The sequence below is a fragment of the Neoarius graeffei genome, chromosome 9 (assembly GCF_027579695.1).
Source record: "Neoarius graeffei isolate fNeoGra1 chromosome 9, fNeoGra1.pri, whole genome shotgun sequence".
Classification (NCBI taxonomy): domain Eukaryota; kingdom Metazoa; phylum Chordata; class Actinopteri; order Siluriformes; family Ariidae; genus Neoarius; species Neoarius graeffei.
In genome coordinates this window covers 82,746,261-82,769,596 of record NC_083577.1, presented here as the reverse complement: position 1 = coordinate 82,769,596, position 23,336 = coordinate 82,746,261, and the positions used below count along the sequence as shown (strand labels likewise).

General features: G+C 41.9%; 1 protein-coding gene across 1 annotated transcript in view; it reads left to right on the top strand.

Moving 5' to 3' along the window:
- The window catches only part of LOC132892045 (coiled-coil domain-containing protein 148-like), a 353,986-nt gene that overhangs the window by 168,104 nt on the left and 162,546 nt on the right, over positions 1–23,336 (top strand). The window contains exon 9 of the mRNA XM_060930375.1: positions 14,262–14,400. Within this exon, the coding sequence (XP_060786358.1) occupies positions 14,262–14,400 (139 nt within the window). The remainder of the gene's footprint in view (positions 1–14,261; positions 14,401–23,336) is intronic.

Sequence of the window (23,336 nt, the reverse complement as noted above, 5' to 3'; positions counted from 1 at the left end):
ACAAAAAATGGTGTACAGTGATGGTAAAAGTAGTAGTAGTGTAAAAAGTAGTGTACAACGATATTATACGCTCAGTATAATATGGCTTTATCACAAAAACACATGCATGTATTTATTATTTTGAAGCCCACCAGCCAACTGATCTGGCACGTTTTAATTGTGCGACAGTAATGACGTAAATACCAGCGCGACGAACTAGTGTCCGAAAGCGTTTTTTCATTTTACCAATGAGCTCACTATATAGTCCTCTATACTGTAATTCCCTCTATAGGGAGTAGTGAACGAGTGAGCGATTTCGGACACAGGGAACGTTGGCAGATGTTGGTCGCTTTGATTTCCACTGTATGTTTTACTTCCGTCCTACGATGTCTCGCACAGGTCTCAGCGAATCTCGTTTACGGCCGTTGCTTTGACATATGGACTGATATATTACAGAGCATATTTCAAACACTCATAACTTGCTATAGCAGCGACAAAATAGCGATCAAAAATGCATTCCGATATTTAATAAAATGAGAAATAGAATTTTGATAATAAAAAATTTGCCTTCAGTTCTCCTTTAAGGACTTGGGACTGCTTTAAAACACTGTTTGTGTATGTGTGGTAGATATAAAACAAAGAAATATACTTGTCTGTGCCTGCGGTAAAGTTCCACCCTGTTTAAAATGTTTCACGATAAACTGTTTTAGCTTACCGATCTTCTGCAGAGGAATATCTGTACACATTTTTACAAAATCGAGCACAAATTGTTCCCGTAGGTCTTTCGATTCAGTTTCCTGAACATACGACGTTTTAAGTGTCACCTGTCTTGGCCCATCACCGGCATCTGTACCACTGCTAATGCTAGTGTCAGTAATGGCGTTGAGAGCGACAGCTCTAAACAGACTACAAACATGGCTTCTCAAAACTACAATGCCCAAGAACCACAGCGCCCTCTATCACCTGCTTATTAATTACACCTGTCTCTCGTTCACTCATCATCAGTCCTGCTACGTAACGCTCTCTCACACTTTGACAGTCGCGAAGTATTGTTCAGTGTTTACTCCTGTTGTACCAAGCTGTTTCCTTTCTGCCGGTCTCTAGTTTCTTCGACCCTCATTCTCGTTTTCACCTCTTAATTCTCTAGCCCAGCCTGCATTGCTCTGTTTGCCGATTGACCGACCCTCGCCTGCTCTTTGACTACGATTCTCGTCTAGTGATTTGGCTTCGTTTCCAGTTTGTTTCTCCCACTCTTCCCTGCACATACATCCATAAGCACCTGCACCCTGACAGCTAGACCTTGTCTTGAACTTAGATTCTTTGGATCGTTGGTGTTTCTGACTTCTCAAGTGGTCTTTTATCATGTCAAGGTGCACATAATCTATCAAATGTTGACAGTATTTGCAAAATAAAATACCGTTGTCTTCATAGAAATTGATTCACTCTTGATAATGCATTTACTGTCAGTACAGGCGCTGATCGTTTCACCAGTTTAAATGCTGGGCCGGTCGCCATTTTTGTTCACTTCGGCACGGCAACATAAATACCAGTCTCTGTATGAGAGCGGCGAAGCTATTGGCTAGGACACCCAGCTGAGATACCAAACAGCCAATAGGCACATGTGATTTATGCATGCTATGGGCGAGCCTTGGAAATCCCCTGACGAAGTTAAAGGCGAAGTCCGACACCATAATGGCTTATTTGGTGCCAAATATTTAGTTTTAATTTGTGAAAATAAACTTTTTGGACATTCCGTTTCAAATACTGGATTCCGTGTTTTCTGTCTGTTTACCGCGATCGTGGAAAACCATCATCTCTAGAGTGAACCATATGGGCTAGCCTTCGTGCCCTATGTGAACCAATGAACCTTCAATACCCATGACTCTGTCGCCGGTTCACCGGTTGTCCTTTAGATCCTTGGACAACTTTTGGTAGGTACTAACCACTGCATACTGGGAACACCCCACAAGATGTGCCATTTTGGAGATGCTCAGACCCAGTTATCTAGCCATCACAATCCGGCCCTTGTCAAAGTCACTCAGATCCCTACATCTGCCCATTTTTCCTGCTTCCAACACATCAACTTCAAGAACTGACTGTTCTCCTCTTGCTGCCTAATATATCCCACCCCTTGACAGTAATGAGATAATCAATGTTATTCACCTCTTCACCTGTCAGTGTTTTATTGTTATGGCTGATCGGTGTAAATAAATAACAGTGAAAAATTTGGTAAACGGCTGAAATTTTCAAATCCAGTTACTTATGCAGTCGGAAAAAAAATACAAAAGCGACTAACACAGGAGTGAAGAAATGATAAATCCATTACTTTTGAATAAAACCTCCAATATGTTGCCCATTCCCATGTTTTGTTTGCCTGGAAATTTAAATGACTTAGTATAAAAATACACCATATGGCCAAAAGTATGTAAACACCTGACCATATGTGGTTCTTCCCCAGCCTGTTGTCACAAAGTTTGAAACACACTGCCTACGGATGCTGTAGAATTAGTTTCCTTTCACTGGAACTAAGAGGCCCAAACCTGTTCCAGCATAACAGTGTAGCTTTGCACAAAGTGAGGTCCATGAAGACATGGTGTGCCAAGGTTGGAGTGGAAGAAATTAAAGCTGTCCTGCCTTTCAGATTTTTCAAGTGTAGGTCATAAAAAGAATTTTCCCCGACACCCAGTTATTTTTGTTTAGTGACCAAAAGCTACTGAATTCGAATCACAGACTTCCAATCTTATTAGTTTTTTTAAAATAAAACAATTAATGAATTTAAGGCCGTGTGGTGCGAAATTCTCCGGTATTTTTTCCTGCTTCACCATGATGCAATTCAAGATACTACATCATGCATCATGTGGTGGGCTTTCTCCGTTCGCACAAGGCATTGTGGGATACGAATTTGAAACAGGAGAGAAAAATGGAGGATGTGAGTGTGCGAATGAAACGTGAAAGACCGACTACAGTAACGGAAAGAAAGCGAAAAGAAAAGACGTTATGTTCTATATGAAGGAAAGGAAATGCAGGACCAAACTAATAAATATGGGCGCTCAGCGAGCACCTCGGTGTGATCAGCTGTTCGTTTAGCGACAGAATGATGGAACTGTCAGTGCACGCTCAAAGGTAAACCTGTAGATGGCAGTAATGCAACACTGTGGATGCCAGCTGCCGTAAAATCCAAAAGAAGAAGAAGAAGGTAAACCTGCGCATGCGCACATGGACTTCCTCTGTCTGCCTGACTGCACGAAGCGAGAGATTTCATGCACATTATTTGCTTTAATCCCCTCAAATTAAATAACTTCCCAGCCACAGAATGGCCTGATATTTTTTAGATATTACAGAAAGAAACATATATCACAATGACCACATTTCAGACGGAACTAAATTTCAACGATTTTATGAAATCAAAAGGCCGTCTAGCGTTAAGTGTCCTGCACAGAGCCCTGATCTCAACCCCACTGAACGCCTTTGGGATGAATTAGAACACTGACTGCTCCCCAAGGCCTCCTCACCCAACATCATTACCTGACCTCACTAATGCTCTTGTGGGGATTTGTGCTCATTCAGCCACAGCCACGTTCCAAAATCTAATGGAAAGCTTTCCCAGAAGGGTGGAGGTTATTATAAGAGTAAAGAGGGACTACATCTGGACTGGGACGTACAACAAGCACATATGGATTTGACAGTTAGGTGTACACACACACACACACACACACACACACACACACACACACACACTTTTGGCCATATATTGTATCTATACCTAACATAATATAATAAAGTATGGAGTATGGCGGACTAGTTAGCTAGTTAAGTGCATTTATGCAGATGCAATTAAAAAAATCGTGTGTGCTATTACATGGTTTTATTACACGAAGTGAAGATATGCATGAAGATGTGAAGTTTATCTTCGAGTGCTGAACATATTCACGAGTGAGCAAAGTGAACGAGTGAAAATATTTTCAACATGGGAAGATAAACTTCATATCTTCATGCCACCGTGTAACGTTCTTCATATTATATGGTGGACACCCACAAAAAAAAAAAATGCAAGTTAATCAAAAGAATCTTAATTATGTACCAGTTCACCATTTTGACAACACGCATCTAGTCAGCGGGAAAACACTGGGAGTGACATCATCGGCGTGAAATATCGGAAAAAGTATGTCATGGTCCTGTCACATCATTGCCCTGGTCAAGAAGGTCCACCAGCGTCTTTTCCATCCAACACGTCTCGGAGACTTCCATCTTCCACCGAGGGTGCTGAGAAACTTTTACTCCTGCACCACTGAGAACATCCTGACAAGAAATATCTCCACCTGTTTTGGGGACAGCACCAATCAGGACAGGTGGGCTCTTCAGAGACTGGTGCAATCAGCCGAACACATCATCCGCACTGAGCTCCCTGACCTGGAATCTATTGACACCAAGCAGTGCCAGACTAAGGCCAGGAGGATAATGAAAGATCTCAGCCACCCCAACCATGGACTCTTCTCTCTGTTGAAGTCAGGGAAGCATTTTTGCTCCCTTAAGGCCAACACAGAGAGATTGAGGAGAAGCTTCTTCCCTCAGGCAGTTAGGGTTCTTAATCAGGACAATAACGATCAATAAAGGACAACAACAGACAACTACTAGGTATCGTCACCACTTCACTCTCATCCCATCCATCTCTTACATCCTCTTCATGTAAATTCATCTAAATATAGTACAATATATACAGTACATTTCTATAGCAATTATACAATGTCTTACAAAAGTATTCATCTCCCTTGGTGTTTGTCCTGTTTTGTCGCATTACAAGCTGGAATTAAAATGGATTTTTTGGGAGGTTAGCAGCATTTGATTTACACAACATGACTACCACTTTAAAGGTGAATTTTTTTTTTAAATTGTGACACAAACAATAATTAAGATGAAAAGAGAGAAATCTGGAGTGTGCATAGGTATTCACCCTCTTTCGTATGAAACCCCTAAATAAGAGCTGGTCCAACCGATTCACTTCATAAGTCACATAATTAGTTGATTAAGATCCACCTGTGTGCAATCAAAGTGTCACATGATCTGTCACATGATGTCTGTATAAATCAACCTGTTCTGGAAGGACCCTGACTCTGCAACACTACTAAGCAAGCAACATGAAAACCAAGGAGCCTCCAAACAGGTCAGAGACAAAGTTGTGGAGAAGTATAGATCAGGGTTGGGTTATAAAAAAAATCCCAAACTTTAAATATCCCACAGAGCACCATTAAATCCATGATAGCAAAATGGAAAGAATATGGCACCACTACAAACCTGACAAGAGAAGGCACCACCCACCAAAATTCACAGACCGGGCAAGGAGGGCATTAATCAGAGATGCAACAAAGACACCAAACATAACACTGAAGGAGCTGTAGAGATCCACAGTGGAGATGGGAGTATCTGTCCATAGGACCACTTTAAGCTGTACACTCCACAGAGTGGGGCTTTATGGAAGAGTGGCCAGAAAAAAGCCATTGCTTAAGAAAACACGTTTGGAGTTTGCCCAACAGCATGTGGCAGACTCCACAGACACGTGGAAGAAGATTCTCTGGTCAAATGAGACTAAAATGGGTCTTTTTGGCCATCATGGGAAACGCCACGTGTGGCGCAAACCCAACACCCTGAGAACACCATTCCTACAGTGAAGCATGGTGGTGGCAGCATCATGCTGTGGGGATGTTTTTCATTTGCAGGGACAGGAAAGCTGGTCAGGACTGAAAGAAAGATGGATGGCACTAAATACAGGGCAATTCTGGAGGAAAACCTGTTTGAGTCAGCCAGAGGTTTGAGACTGGGATGAAGGTTCACGTTCCAGCAGGACAATGACCCTAAACATACTGCTAAAGCTACACTGTAGTGGTTTAAAGGGAAACATTTAAATGTCTTGGAATGGCCTAATCAAAGCCCAGACCTCAATCCAATTGTGAATGTGTGGAATAACATGAAGATCGCTGTACACCAACACAACCCATCTAACTTGAAGGAGTTGGAACAGTTTTGCCTTGAGGAATGGGCAAAAATTCCAGTGGCTAAATGTGCTAAGCTAATAGAGACATACCCCAAGAGACTTGCAGCTGTAATTGCAGCAAAAGGTGGCTCTACAAAGTATTGAATTTGGGGGGGCAAATACCTATGCACACTCCAAATTTCTGTTTTTTCATCTTAATTCTTGTTTGTATCACAATAAAACAACAATTTTCACTTTTAAATTGGGAGGCATGTTGTGTGAATTAAAAGATGCTAACCCCCCCAACTATCCTCATGACCTACGGGGCATTGCAGTAAGCATTTCACTGCATGTCATACTCTGTGTAGTTATACGTCATCTCATTATCTCTAGCCACTTTATCCTGTTCTACAGGGTCGCAGGCAAGCTGGAGCCTATCCCAGCTGACTACAGGCGAAAGGCGGGGTACACCCTGGACAAGTCGCCAGGTCATCACAGGGCTGACACATAGACACAGACAACCATTCATGCTCACGGTCAATTTAGAGTCACCAGTTAACCTAACCTGCATGTCTTTGGACTGTGGGGGAAACCGGAGCACCCGGAGGAAACCCACGCGGACAACATGCAAACTCCGCACAGAAAGACCCTCGCCGGCCACGGGGCTCGAACCCGGACCTTCTTGCTGTGAGGCGACAGCGCTAACCACTACACCACCGTGCCACCTGTGTGATTATATATGTGACATTTGAATTTGAAAATGCGTCACTCAGATTCTTGATGTATTTCGTCTGAAAAATGCGAGCTTGTCAACATGAGAAGATAAACTTCATATCTTCAAGCCAACGTATGATTTTTTCTTTTTTATTATATAAAGACATTCACAAATTACAAAGTCCCCAAATTTATCAAAACAATTCATCGATTTCCTCCCAAGTGGCAAAGAGATTTATGTCACAGTTTTGGTACTCCATGTCCCGGATGGAGCTCGTATGAAAAATACGAGTGGCGTATTTCCCAGTAAATATATAAATTTGAAGAGTAGGGAATGACTCAACCACGATCATTATCCTTTTCTAAAAAAAAGTATCACATCATATTTGCGCCCTCGACTAAAAGTCAGCAAATCATTGATCAACTGTTGTGTTTTCTCTTAATGTCGTGCATAAAATATATATTTTTTGTCTGTTTAGCATCTTTATTTATTTCCTCCCAATATGTTGCACTAGTGAAAGATTTACTGTATGTATGTGAAAGCTTTTTGTCCACGGCTAGTGGGCTACTGATTCATCCACCCCTGTGATGTACATACTGTATTTCTCTAAAAACATAGGATATGGACAATCTCATATGTCTCCTACCTCTGCCAAGCCACATATCATCAACGTCAAAGTCACGTCACTTGAAGCTCAGATAATACTAAAGCTGCCCAACAAATTTCATGAAAATCCATTCATTAATTTTTGAGTTACACTGGGAACAGGCAAAAAATTCCTGCATCGTCATGCATATCCAGATTTGCATCAAAATCTAATCAATTGTTCCTTGGCTAGTGGTTCAGCTTTCCTCGAAATTTCATCGAAATCTGTTCCAACTTTTTGAGTTACATTGGGAACAGACAAACAAACGGAGGTGAAAACATAACCACCTCCAGTGAAGTTGGTGGAGGTAAAAATTTAAAAAGCATGCGTAATGTAAAAATATCTAGAAATAGGTTTAATAAACTTATCGACTTTGGCTTATTGTCTTCTTATAATCGGAAATACTATAAAACTGGTTATATTCAAGATATCTACACTTGCTCAGACGTATTTTTTGTTGTGCATGGACAAGCAAGTCTCCCAGACTTGTGGCTACAGATGGAAAACAGCCGACTGTAATGCAGGGGTTCTCAACCATTCCTTTAGCCAGCGACCTCATTGTTCTCATTTCCAAAAGGTTAGGTTTGTCGATTTCATCAGGTGCACATATTGCATTTCTTGATTGCGTTCCATCCCATTTTACACCGAAAGCAAATCAATTAATGTGTGTTGAGGTGTGGGGAACTTAGTTCTGTGCTTTCTTGCACTGGTTTAGTCAGTATAAATGTGTGCATAAGCATTACCATTGTATATAAAGTTATACATAAAGTTCTAACAAACATATGGCTCATTATTCCAATGCGGAGGTGGACAGAGTACCCAACTTCTAAGTACAGATCCCACTGGTCAGATGTTACTCTGATACAAGTGAAAGTTGTCCAGTCAAATTTTTTTTACTAAAGTTAAAGTACTGAAGTACTTGCTTTTAAAAATACTTAAGTATTAAAAGTACATTTTCTGTCAACGCATTGTTGTATTATTGCCACAATGCTTACAAAACCTAATGCCTCTGAAGCAACCGACTGGATTTACTGACGAGCTTGTAGAACCTGTAGAATAAACACCTGGTAGAATGTTACAGAATGAAACACAGCTGAACTGAAAAAGAACCGGTGTTATTTTCATTTTTTTATTTATTGTAACACTCCTCTCCACCTCCACAAAGCAGCATGGTAGTGTTCTGACCCGGCTCTGGCAGTGTGTGCACACATGTACGTCTATGTTAATCAGGAAGACAGTGGAACAGCTGTAAATGCAGCTTGCTCAGAAAATAAAAACGACAATCCAACCTGATTAAAACTCAAGTCCACACCTCGAGCTTAATAACTGCCCAACAGCAACACTGCTTTAAGCAAAAAAACAAAAGTGCAAGACCATCATCCGACATCAAAACAAAAAATTCCAGCAATTTGTTGTGACTGACGAGTACAATACTGTCCATCTCACAGGTCTCACGTGTGCAAGTGTATGTATTTATGCACGTATGAATCTGCCTGTGGAATCATGGTGGTTTAACGTTAAGCTAGCTAGTCAGTGAAGCTCCACCTGACATGCTAGCAAAATCTTTTCAAACTCGAAATCATATTGGGTAGCTAACGTTACTAGAAAAGAAAGATTTCTGCATTTTGTTTATTTGGAAAGATTATGCTAAAACATTTCTGAAAGCACTTCAGATAAGTTAGCGTTATTCATGTTAGTGTAACTCTGTTTTTACATGCTAACTAACAGTGTCCAAGTTAACTAGCTATGGGTTATCGTTAGCCGTGGACAGGGCTACGGCAACTTAGTGGGAAAATCCATAGAAAGTCATTTGACTAACCAGACTGCACAGCTATTGCAATGTTATCGCTAGCTCTAAAAGCACACACAACTTCATTGCAAGCTTTCTCTTGGAATAAAACGTTTACAGACCTCAATATGCTTCCGCAGGTCGGACGGCGAGTTTTTGTAGGCTGTGATATGGTTCGTTTTAGGCAAACAAAGCGAACTTTTATGCAGTCTATGGGCATGATGTGACCCTAGTGATTACTGACGGGCTGTCTCAGTTTCACCTGTGAAAAAAAACAATCACATTTTAGAAAAGAAAAGAAAAAACATCCACTTTCAAACCTGCTTCGTAGTAACGAGTAACGAGGACCTTGACAAAATGTAGTGGAGTGAAAAATACAATATGTCTTTCAAATGTAGTAAAGTTAAAGTCATAAGTTTCCAAAAAAAATAATATTCAAGTAAAGTACAGATACTCAAAGTGTACTTAAAGTGCCATTCCACCATTGGATGTATTATTTTGGCATAAAATACAATATATTTTATGACAACATGACTAGACAGAGAAATCTTTTAGCTTCAAAATGATATATCAAACATAATTTTTTGACAACGACAAGTATATTAATTTTGCGACCAAAGTCACCTACCCTTTTAATTTCCGCACGGTAGTGAAACGTGATGTCATCGGCAGGTTCCCCTTCTTGTGACGTGGCACAGATTATCAGCAATGGCGGATAGAACGCGATTGTCAGCTTCGGAAAAGAAGTGAAGGAAAATAGCAAGTGATGCCCAAAGGAGACGGTCGATGGTGAATATCGGCACAGCAATCGACAAGTGGAAATCGCGTTCTATCCGCCATTGCTGATAATCTGTGCCACATCACACCTGACATGGTACACAAGAAGGGGAACCTGCCGATGACATCACGTTTCACTACCGTGCGGAAATTAAAAGGGTAGGTGACTTTGGTCGCAAAATTAATATACTTGTCGTTGTCAAAAAATTATGTTTGATATATCATTTTGAAGCTGAAAGATTTCTCTGTCTAGTCATGTTGTCATAAAATATATTGTATTTTATGCCAAAGAATACATCCAATGGTGGAATGGCACTTTAAGTACAGTACTCAAGTAAATGTACTTCGTTACTGTCCACCTCTGTTCCAATGACATTTACAGAAGCCGTAGTGCACAGCTGCAGAAGGCGATAGATTGAAATTTTGCTTGTGTACTGTTGAGATTATGGACCTTTGTTACAAAATATAACATGAATATTGATTTTGTAGTGTTTCTAGATAGAAACCATGACCATGCCATACACAAATAGACTTCTCTTTAAAGGAAATATCTTGCAAACCTCACCTGGGAGCACTTATTTTAGTGCTTTTGATACTGACTCAATTTTACAAGTCTGGCCTATTCACCTTACAAGGTGAATCTGTGACCTTCAGTTTGACATTTCAGGCTCACTCAAGGTCATTGTTCATGGTGCTAAATGAAAGCCCATATGGGACTACCTCTCATCTCATCTCGTTATCTGTAGCCGCTTTATCCTGTTCTACAGGGTCGCAGGCAAGCTGGAGCCTATCCCAGCTGACTACGGGCGAAAGGCGGGGTACACCCTGGACAAGTCGCCAGGTCATCATAGGACTGACACATAGACACAGACAACCATTCACACTCACATTCACACCTACGCTCAATTTAGAGTCACCAGTTAACCTAACCTGCATGTCTTTGGACTGTGGGGGAAACCGGAGCACCCGGAGGAAACCCACACGGACACGGGGAGAACATGCAAACTCCGCACAGAAAGGCCCTCGCCGGCCACGGGGCTCGAACCCGGACCTTCTTGCTGTGAGGCGACAGCACTAACCACTACACCACCGTGCCGCCCCTGGGACTACCTATATGTTGATAATGGTAATATTTCTCAATCATCAGCTGTCAGGTTATAGTCCTATGAAAGTCCATGACCTTGAGTTTGACATTTCAAAGTCATTCAAGGTCAGAGGTCATGGTGGCAACTGAAAGCCCATGTGGGACTTCTTATATGTAGATAATGGTAAACATCTGGCTTTCATTAACCATTTTAAAGTTATAGCCCTCTGAAAATCCGTGACCTTGAGTTTGACCTTTCAAAGTCACTCAAGGTCAAAGATCATGGTGCCAAATGAAAGCCCATATGGGAGTTCTTATATGCTCACAATCGTAAACATCTGTCTGTCAGCAACCATTTTTGAGTTATCATGGAAAACGTTATTTTGACCGATGACCTTGACCCCCCCGACCTTTAACCCCCAACCACTACAGAGACTGTCCAAGCTACCCCATCATGCAGCATATGGTTGGAAGCAGAATTGAAAGATGCATATTTTGGTTTTAGTTTGAAGTCAAAATGATGAATTTGAAGAAAGTTATCGCAAAAAAAAAAAAGATTTTGACCTTTCCGGTGACCTTGACCCGATTTCTCCAAAAATTTAATCAGGTTATCTACAGACCATTGTCCACCTACCCTGAAAATTTGAAGCCAGTCAGTGCAACCATCTAGACATTAGCTTGTTAACAGACAGACACACAAACAAACCGCACTGATGACAGCACCTCGCTCCGCTGACTCCGTTGCTGGTGAGGTAATAAACAAATTGGGCTAAAAGTCGGTCTTCATGTCTGTCTTTTATTAAAAAAAGCTGCATGTTGAATTTGTTCTTAATGATATAACCATAACCACGAAAGTGATGAAAATAGACGAGACTATTTTTTGTCAGGGAGGCCGCCATAACTCCATCGTGTGTGATGTCATTTTCCGTGAGCACAGCAGAGGTGTACAAGTGTATACTGTACTAGACTATAGTATAATATTATGGTCTAGCGTGACTTCTCGGTCAATTTGTTTGCATTTCTCTACAAAAATTATGCCAATGCAGGATTAGAAAAGGAATAAAATAAAGGTGTGGCTAGTTTATTGCTTGTTTATTTTTAAAAATATATAAATATATTTACCTGCTTGTGTTCCATCCGTTTGACGCGTGACACGGTTTGCGGTCGTGCTGCCGGTGTTTTGTGGCGAAACAAAGTCGGGATCGTGTCTGGCTTCAGTTGTCGTTTTTCCTCGTATCCAAGTCGTCCTCAAATCCACAATCTTCTGTAAAATGCTCACTGCACGATTTGCTGCGTTTTCCAGGAGTAAAGTTTTCTCGCTTTACTCGATGAAGCCACTTGGCCAAACGTCTCGGATCCTTCAAAGGATAGCCATGATGCCATGACAGTCCCAGACCCATCTTTGAGAAGATATAGATGAAGACACTACTCCTTTACAAACCAACAGAATTATACAACTTAAAATGTAATACACAGACAAAATAATGCTTGAAAAAAATGGACGGTGATAAGAGCTTTGACTGCACGCAATGTCGGATCCAGGACGGAATGAAGAAGACGTGCGGAATCCTACGTCACGCAGCGCCACCCCCCGTTTTTGTCTCCTAATGCATCTGGCTAATCCGTATGGCCGCGCCCGGAGAAATGGCCCAACGGACTGATATTACAACTTTAACATGTGTTTTTAAGCTAAAGTCCACTTAATTTTTTTCATCAAGAACATCTTGTATAATGACGACATTTCATAATCCCGTAATTTCAACATTTCCTGGTTAATCGCTTTAAAACAGCTGCTGTGTGTCTGGTGTAAAGGCCAGTTCGATTAACATGACAGAATACTGGGCATGGAAACACTACAGCCTGGGTTAAAAAATAGGTGCCCTATGGGTCCATGTGGCTGCTGCTTATAAATAAAATAGCTTTCTGATCCCATGTCCATACAGTAAATATCGCATATATACAGTACATGTTATCAATGATCCTCGCCTCATCTCTTGCAAGCATCACCAAGCTGTGAGCAGCATCAGGGCTTGGAGTATTTTGGTTCCCAATTTTGTTTACTGTGTTTTTTGTTCAAAATCCAGTGCTGTGAACTCGATCTATTTTCAAAATCGTAAGAAAGAAAGCAAGCACTCGTTCATGAATCGTCTTAGAAGCGTTATTTAGTACGAATGAGCACATTTTGTTTCACAAGTGTAGTGTAAAGACTCTGAGATAAAAAATTAAATTAAAAAATTAAAGCAAACAGCAGAAGTTTGATATCGGCTTCTCAATATATCTGCCGAAAAGCTAACCCCCCCCCCCCCCCCCCCCCCAAAAAAAAAAAAACTTATAAAACCCTTCATTTGACCTTTCAGAAGGACCAAACAAAAGCTGTGATAATTAAAAGGTAAATTTTCTTAAAATAAACACCACTTACTTGATATCGAATCGGTAGTCTTGGCGAACCACGAGGTGAATTTCGTTTATCTTTTTATCTGCCGATTATCTTCCGGTGCTACGCAGTTATAACGAGGTTTCTCTTATTTCGTTTCTGGTTCTGATCGGTTCCGAAGTTTATCAAGAAGTAGAACGGGTAATCGAACTTGATCAGGATAAGTGCTGATTGGTTACGAAGTTTCGCTATTGTTACGCTCATTCTTACAATACGATGACATCGCGGCTTCACCACTCGTTCTTGTGCACCTTTGATAACGCAAGATCAACTGTTCGTATCGCGAGATCACGATTCGCCGTTCTGGTGATTGTAATGCTTACGCACAGTGCGCTATTGTTACGCTCATTCTTACAACACGATGACATCGTGGCTCCTGCCTCGCTTTGCCTCTGTGAGGCAGTAGCCACAAAAAGGCTGAAGAGGAGCTCTAAATTGAATGAAGATGACTGGAATTTTAGTAATAATTGTACAGTTTTGAATTTCGATGAAATGTTTCTGGTGACCCCACATGGAGTTATGACAGCAAAGATGAGAATCTGCAACCAACAAGGATTGTGACTCATCCTCGTACTAGTAAGTTAATGTGACTCGCTCATGCAGGGACTTCAACAGGTCTGAGATAATGATCAGATGAACCGATGATGCCCCTCAGATGAGTGGAGAAACATAACTGCATGACAAATACAGTGCCTTTGACTTACTGCTACTCGACATAATAATAGACTTGAACTCCACACTGATGAAATCACAGCCTGTGAGATTGTATGAACCAATTGGGAGCCCTAGATGGCATTTTTACGAGGTACAGTTTTTCATTATGATGTGTTTTGTGTGTGTGTGTGTGTGTGTGTGTGTGTGTGCATCAGGAATTGCGGCTGGAATGAAGAGGATCACCTGCAGTTCCTCCACATCGTAGGTCAATATTCTCCTGAGATAAGAAACCACAGAAGACTCTATATGGACATGCTCCAGAGAATTCTCCCACATTTCTCCAGAGCAGAACTGGTTAGTTACCCTTCCCCTCTCCACCCCACCACACACACACACACACACACCTCCAACCACTTTCTGTCTCTCTTTATTCTATCCACACTCACAGGCTATGAGCAATCGCATGCTCTGATTGGCTACTCTACTACTAGGCTGTCAGTTCATATACCGTGAGCAGTGTTGTAGTTGAGTCACTAAACTTCGAGTCCCCAGTGTTCAAGTCCAAGTCATTAAAAAAATTTGCGTCAAGTCCACTACTGATCTGACTCGAGTCCAAGAACAAGACTCCAACCGCACCATGTGACGGCATCTGTTTCAGCGCCATTCACATGAGTTTATTCCTGAACATGACGTATGAACAGGTGAATGTGCTTCTCTTTATCAGGGAGTGTGAAGTATTCTGTCAGAAATGGTTGGGAGACGGATGCAAGTGCAGAAGGTGTGTTTATTAATACAAGTGAAGACGGTAAACAATCCAGAACGGCAGGCAAAATCGTAAAAGGTCGAGCGAGGCACAAACAGGCTATCGTACTGTAGACTCGGCAGAATCAAAGACGAGAAACAGGAAATCAGGGATCAGGAAACCAAACAAGGAAATAAGGCTCGGTAATGTATCAGCAACGCAACTCAATACTTCGCAAAGTAAGTCTGTTTTCACAGTTTTTATATCGGCGCGCTGATTGCGCCTTAATCCTGTGCAGGTGCAAGTCCACTTGGTGTACGCGCTGTCCGGAGCGCACCCGAGAGTCTATCTGATGCACGTGCCAAGGTGCACAGGTGTGAAACTCTTGCATGAAATTAGTACAAAAACTAATGTAGATATAAATATCGTATGCCAAATTATTATGGCTGGTTGCAAAAAATAAAGAAAAAAAAATCCAAGTTGTCATCTCCAATTTATGAGTCCGAATGCAGTTAATGCACGAGTCCGAGTCATCAGTGCTCAAGTCCAAGTCGAGTCACGAGTCCTTAAAATTAGGGCACGAATCGGACTCGAGTACTACAAGCCTGACCGTGAGTAGAGAAAAACAAAATGGCGGAGCGTGTTGCTGAACCAACTGAGGATGAAATATAAACTGTACTTGGAAACAAAACCCCAAAAATTGTTATCAAGTATTTAAAAGAAACAGAAATAGCTAAAAGAATATAGCTTTGTTTCCCCCCCCACCCCCAAGTATTGCCTGTTCCACACTCCAGCCCAGTCGGTGGTGGTAATGCACCTTTAAGTTGGTTTGTCAATTGCCAAAAAACCCTAAAGAAGAAAACCCCCCAAAAATACAAAAAAAGCAAAAAAATATGGAATAAAAGTATTTGATGGTAAGAACATATCTTTTTTTTATTTTTCAAGAATTATTATTATTATAGCATTTTGCACAAATTGCTCCTGTCATTTCGCCGGTTTTTTTACATTCTACATTTACATTTTTTTTTTTACATTTTTTCTCTCTGTGCTTCCATGGAATGCGGTCACATTCTGCTCTCCCTCTCCCTCTTTTTTTCCCTGCTTGTGCTCTGTGTCTTGTCTCGTCTGCTGTACTTTTTGAAGAGACTCTTCCTGCATTACTTTCTAAACTAAAAAGCATGGAATTGATAAACTGGTCTCCTAACAAAATTGACACAGTTTTGGGTTCGGGGGAACCCGTTTGTCCTGCCAGAACGTTTGCGGCTGGTTACACGATGGCCGCGTGGGAGCGGTGGCGGGTCGTGTGCCTGGCGATTCTTTCTGTGGAGGACATTGAAGATATCTACCTATTCGGAACCATGATTACAGGACTTTTGCTGATTGGATTAGGCATTGCCCTGGTATATCGAGGAAATCAGACAACGGTGACAGCTGTTCAAAGCCCCACAAAGCTGCCTGATATGATTGGAGTGGTGGGCAAAGCTGTTGGCACTCGGACTGTGGACATTCAGAACTTTAACCACAAAATGGTTGTTATCTCAGAGCAGCTTTCAGCTTTGCAAGGAATACGTTTTTCGGAGATCAATTTGAATAGAATGGACAGATACGGACGAGCGGTGAGGACGTGCAAAGACTGCGTCTGGAAAGATCAAATAATTCATATCTTATCGACATTCGGCGCCCTGAGACAGAACCGGCTTTGTTTTAGGCCGTTGCTGAGAAAACATTTCCCCCTGAAGGTCAATGCTGGGAGACACTCTCATTTTTCGAATTCCTCTCTAACTCTCCACGGTTGCCATTTTTACCCCCAGTGTGACAAGCGGGTGCGTGACCAGCACCTTCATGGCTGCAGGAGCGGACGGCTGCTTGCTTGCGCTGGATTACCTCCTCCCCTCCCCCCCCTTACCCCTGATTTCCCCCCCCCTCAAGTCCCGTGTTTAAAGTGTACCTGTGTTGTAGTTGTGCTTATGCAAAGGTTTTTTTAATGTTCCCACACTGTACTCCTGACAGGAGCATAGTGTGGGGGGGGGTTTCTTTTTTTCCTTATCTCTCCTCATGTTGTGTTTCCTTTTTATCTTTATCCCTGTCTTCCTGTCCTGTCTACCCTATGTCAATTGTATGTTGTATATGTACGGACAGGTTGACGGCTAATATCAAATAATTGGTTTTCTTTTGTTTCAGACATGTAAAAGCTTTTTACCTTTACCTGACATGTTTCGACGGTGTAACTTCCGTCTTCATCAGAGGGTCACCCGGATGTTGACGTGTGACGTGCCTTTATAATCAGCTGATGTTACGGAGGTGTGACCTCCCTGTCAATATTGACAGGTCGGTCACACTTCCCGCTGTCGGTGTTGCCCCCTCAGGATGGCGCTCCAGGTGTGGGAGAGCATGTATGCCCACTCATCCCTGTTTATTGTTCTTGGGCTACGCTTTCTGATTTCTATTGACTCCTTAATCCAACGGTGGTATCTGTTGTTCTCTTGCTGTATGATCTGAGCATTGTCCCAGTCCATTATATGATTTTCCCTTCTGCAGTGGTCCGTTATTGCTGATTTCAGGTTCTCTTGCATAGCTTTTTCTTTTATTGCTCTAAGGCGCACAACAAGTGAAAACAAAAGAAAAGACACAGAAAAAAGGAAGAAAACAGACAACCCAAAAACAGGAAAGTAAAGCAGTAGTGACTCTACCGTATGTCAGAGGAGTTACAGAACAAATCCAAAGAGCCATGAAAAAACACAATATACAAACACCTGTGAAACCACACACCAAACTACGACAGCTACTAGTTCACCCTAAGGACAAAATCGACCAACACAGTAAATGTAATGTCATATATGAAATACCATGCCTGTCATGCAATAAAACCTACATTGGGGAGACAGGAAGGAGTTTTAGCATACGAAAAAAGGAACATAAAAAGGAATGTGAAAAAGAAACAGAACAGAGACAAACAAGAGCAATAAAAGAAAAAGCCATGCAAGAGAACCTGAAATCAGCAATAACGGACCACTGCAGAAGGGAAAATCATATAATGGACTGGGACAATGCTCAGATCATACAGCAAGAGAACAACAGATACCACCGTTGGATTAAGGAGTCAATAGAAATCAGAAAGCATAGCCCAAGAACAATAAACAGGGATGAGGGGGCATACATGCTCTCCCACACCTGGAGCGCCGTCCTGATGGGGCAACACTGACAGCGGGAGGTGTGACCGACCTGTCAATATTGACAGGGAGGTCACACCTCCGTAACATCAGCTGATTATAAAGGCACGTCACACATCAACATCCGGGTGACCCTCTGATGAAGACAGAAGTTACACCGTCGAAACATGTCAGGTAAAGGTAAAAAGCTTTTACATGTCTGAAACAAAAGAAAACTAATTATTTGATTTAAGAAGACGACATCTCATCTCATCTCATTATCTCTAGCCGCTTTATCCTTCTACAGGGTCGCAGGCAAGCTGGAGCCTATCCCAGCTGACTACGGGCGAAAGGCGGGGTACACCCTGGACAAGTCGCCAGGTCATCACAGGGCTGACACATAGACACAGACAACCATTCACACTCACATTCACACCTACGCTCAATTTAGAGTCACCAGTTAACCTAACCTGCATGTCTTTGGACTGTGGGGGAAACCGGAGCACCCGGAGGAAACCCACGCGGACACGGGGAGAACATGCAAACTCCGCACAGAAAGGCCCTCGCCGGCCACGGGGCTCAAACCCAGGACCTTCTTGCTGTGAGGCGACAGCGCTAACCACTACACCACCGTGCCGCCCAGAAGAAGACATAACGAACGTAATATATTTATTTAGGTTGACGGCTAATTTCGCTGGTACATGTGACTAGTGACAATAAAGGGCTTCTGATCTGATCTGATTCTAAGCGGAAATGATTGTCGGATGTTTTGTATGAAGTTCTTATTTATTGAATTTGCAAAAAATAAAAATAAAATGCTCCGTTTCTGAAAATCCAGTGAATGTAGAGAGAATAAAACAGTTATTCCACTCAATCTCATCGTACATGGCTTATAGCGAACTCATCGCTTATAGCTGACATCAGCTCATGTACGACTCGATTTTGTGGAATAACTGATGATTATCTCGTTTCTCCATCACACTTCGTCAGGTCTCTGGACCAAGCCTAGACAGCGTCTTTCTTACCACAGCTTCCTGTCTGGGTACATGTTCATCTTTTTCTCTCTGCCAATGAATTCTTCTCGTCCCATAATTTTGAACCGAAAGAAAAAAAAATGTTAACGGAACACTATAGTATTTTTTTTCTAACCAATGACCTCTGTTTCTGTTATGTAACATCCAAAATTTATTCATTACCACAAACTTGATACATTTATCCCGTACTCAGTCAGGTTGAGTATGAAGAACCGGTTCCAAATGACCAAGAACAGTGGATTCAGTAAGACGTATGCATTTCGATTCTGTGTTTCAGTTCCTAACTTTCGCATAGTTCAGTCGCTCTCCTGAGTAAACTGAGCATTTTACTCTCCATAAAAGTTGCACTTATCTGCCAGGACCTGCTACGCAGACGTCACATCATGTCATTTATTATGCAGTACGTCAACAAAGCATGTGAGAAGAGACACTTCCTGGACCTTGGCTGACTGCAGCAAATGCCACAGGAATGCACTGTGTTTGATGTGTTGCAGTCTCCCTGCCATAACCGCACCCCAGATACAGCTAACGTTAACAGTAGCGACGTCTCTCTACAAATTATCCTCATATATATTTTTCTCAGATGTGAGTTCAGAGAGCAAGAAGGTCCGGGTTCGAGCCCCGTGGCCGGCGAGGGCCTTTCTGTGAGGAGTTTGCATGTTCTCCCCGTGTCCGCGTGGGTTTCCTGCGGGTGCTCTGGTTTCCCCCACATGCAGGTTAGGTTAACTGGTGACTCTAAATTGAGCGTAGGTGTGAATGTGAGTGTGAATGGTTGTCTGTGTCTATGTGTCAGCCCTGTGATGACCTGGCGACTTGTCCAGGGTGTACCCCGCCTTTCGCCCGTAGTCAGCTGGGATAGGCTCCAGCTTGCCTGCGACCCTGTAGAACAGGATAAAGCGGCTACAGATAACGAGATGAGATGATACCAAAGCCCAAAATCCCAAATACAGCCCTCCGTCCAGGGGTAATCTGTCCAATCACTTGATCCCACCAGCATGTCCAACACAGAGAAAGAAAACATCTTTTCAAATCAGATCTGGAAAAGGCCAGCCAAGCAGCAGTTACCAATGATGGCTGGACAAGCATAAAAAAGAAAAAAAAAACCTTCCTGTCACAGTTTACTCATTGTAGCCTCAATGTGCCAAGAATAAAGGCAATCTAATTTTTGTTCTTTTTTTCTTTCCAAAAAATATTGGAACTCGAACCAAGATTCGATACCCAATCCTAGTACTCAGAGAACAACAAGAAGGGCAGTTGGTGGCAGTGTTGTAGTCGAGTCACTAAACCTCGAGTCCCCAGTGTTCAAGTCCGAGTCAAGTCCTAGTCATTAAAGAAAATTTCGAGTCGAGTCCGAGTCCACTACTGATCCGAGTTGAGTCCGACACAAGCCCCGCTATCAACAGGGCAAATAACATGAGAGAGGGTTAACACTAGCTAGTTCATCGCTCAGCAAGCAAGCCCCACCCACTATCAACAGAGCAATGAACATAGTGTGTCACTTCCTTCTCTGGGTGGAGTCTTACCAAATGACGATTGAAGTTCGAGGTTGTCCCCGTCGTCTCCTTGATAGTTCTTCTACATATGGAACACACAGCAGTGCATTTTTTCCCACTGCATGAGAAGTCTGTATAAGCAAAGTGGACAATCCTAGAGGCGTCTCTCCAGGCATTTTAGCGCCATTAACGTTAGTTTGTTCCTGAACGTGACGTATGAACAGGTGAATGTGCATTCTCTTGCACAAAATTAGTATAAAAATTAATGTAAATATCTTATGCCAAATTATTATGGCATGTTACAAAAAAATAAAGAAAAAAATCAGAGTCCTTGTCTCCAAGTTACGAGTCCGAATGCAGTTAATGCACAAGTCCGAGTCTGAGTCATCAGTGCTCAGGTCCAAGTCAAGTCACTAGTCCTTAAAATTAGGGCACGAGTCGGACTCGAGTACTACAAGCCTGATTTAAATGCAGCAATACGCTATTCTAAACAAAGGCAATGAACAAAAAGGGGGAGTCAAGAATCAAGGCTACGTTCAAAACATGAGAGTATCAGGAACAGTATACAAGGCTTGACACTAAGGTATGGCAAGACTTCGCTACAACATGATGCATGTGTAGTGAAAAGGAAGTAATCAGGAAGTGTCTGTTCAGAGACGAGGAACTGATACCCATAATTGCTTATTTTTACTGTTTTACTCTTGCAGTGGAAAGTTGTATAAAAGACGTCCATTAAATTTTGAGTCAAGATATTTTCCCTGTGTGTTTTTTTTTTTTGCAGTACAAGAAAACATTTCGTAGCATTCATATATGCACTACAGAGTGGTTGATAGAGATTACGTTGACATGCTGGAGTATTCCTTTAAATTATCATCTTTATGGTCACACTAGACTGCAGTATTGACTGTTGGGGCAACCATGGCCTGAAGGTTAGAGATGCAGCCTTAGGACCAGTGGGTGGGTTGGTGGGTCGGTCGGTCTACTTATTCCTTCTAGCAGTAACAACTGAATTACAAGGAATGTCAGCAAGACACAAATGATCCGGCATACAAAAATACAAAATCAATCACAACGAATTACATATTATTAATCCAATAAATAGGAAAATTCAAGTCAGGTGATATTAATCAACATTAAAACTTGGTATCAGCTTATGCCCTATCCAGCAAGCACTTTTGGTGGCGGATGATAATAAAATCATTAAAGTGCTTAGTTCTAGCCACCACTTCAACTGGGAGGGACCCCACTGCACTTCTTCATAAACTTAATCCATAATTCCTCACGTCCATCACTGAGAGTAGGTCATTTAGAAAGCAGTAAGGCTTCTTTATAACTTGAACCTGGGTAAATAATATTAAAAACTTTTGCTGCGTTCATGTGCTATGGGAAGATGATATTTTCCAGTTGGGAAGTGGTATTTACCAGTGTGTTGTGTTCACATGCTTTTGTTGTTGTTGACAAATTAAAGATGGTGGACCAGATTCAAGTTAGCAATAGTTAGTTAGCTATCGTTAGCAATAGCGTCTGCTCTGGATAGGTAAAAACAAACCATAACAACACATTTTTAAAGGAAACGGATTTCTAACGTATTATATTACACTTGTTAATGACGCAACATTGCATAGAGACAAAAAAATACCCACTAGTACTAGTAAAAAAAAACTTTAGTAGCGTACAATGCTTAACATTCAAGTGTCTTGTACCGCTCGCCGCCATGTTGAAAAGGTTAAAGTTCATCTCATCTCGGCAACTCGTGTATCAAAATTTTCTACGAGTTGCCCAGTGGAAAATACCACAAGAGGGGGCGTTCATGTGTGCTTTCCATGTCGGCGTTTGGTATTTACCATAATTCCCATAGCACATGAACGCAGCATTTTTCCTTTGAACTGACTCAGTAAAGTCAACTCCATACTCCATACTATATCTTATGGCCTTCCAGTTTATGGGACTGCAGAACCAGAACTTGCCGTCATTCAAAATGTTTTGGACAGATGCCATAAGTGAAAGTAGGCCTACATCAGCGAGAGAATAGATATATGTGTGCTGTTAGAAAAAAAAGATAAGAACATCTTCGATAAACTGAAAGTGAAGAACGATCACCCATTGTACCCCCTGCTTTCACGAATTAAGAAGACTACATATGACTTAGGGCGGCACGGTGGTGTAGTGGTTAGCGCTGTCGCCTCACAGCAAGAAGGTCCGGGTTCGAGCCCCGTGGCCGGCGAGGGCCTTTCTGTGCGGAGTTTGCATGTTCTCCCCGTGTCCGCGTGGGTTTCCTCCGGGTGCTCCGGTTTCCCCCACAGTCCAAAGACATGCAGGTTAGGTTAACTGGTGACTCTAAATTGAGCGTAGGTGTGAATGTGAGTGTGAATGGTTGTCTGTGTCTATGTGTCAGGCCTGTGATGACCTGGCGACTTGTCCAGGGTGTACCCCGCCTTTCGCCCATAGTCAGCTGGGATAGGCTCCAGCTTGCCCGCGACCCTGTAGAACAGGATAAAGCGGCTAGAGATGAGATGAGACATATGACTTAAGAAAGAACCAATCACAATGTTCTAAAGTTAATACAGGTATATTCACGAACTCATTCTTTAATAGAATCATATTTAAATATGAATTAGCTGTTTAATTACCAACGTATAGAATTCGCGAAGCGTTTCTTTGATTCTTGGCATCGATTAATTTTTAGTGTTTATTGTTTTATATTTTTTGTCTTCTGCTTTGCTAGGTAAAATAAGATATGCATGTTTATCTTCTTTAATTGAAGACCATTGATTGATTGATTGATTGATTGATAATTAGGTAAGGTAGCCCAGACCGGGGACGCATATTCAAGAATGGACCTAATAATTGCACAATAGACCTCAACCAAATC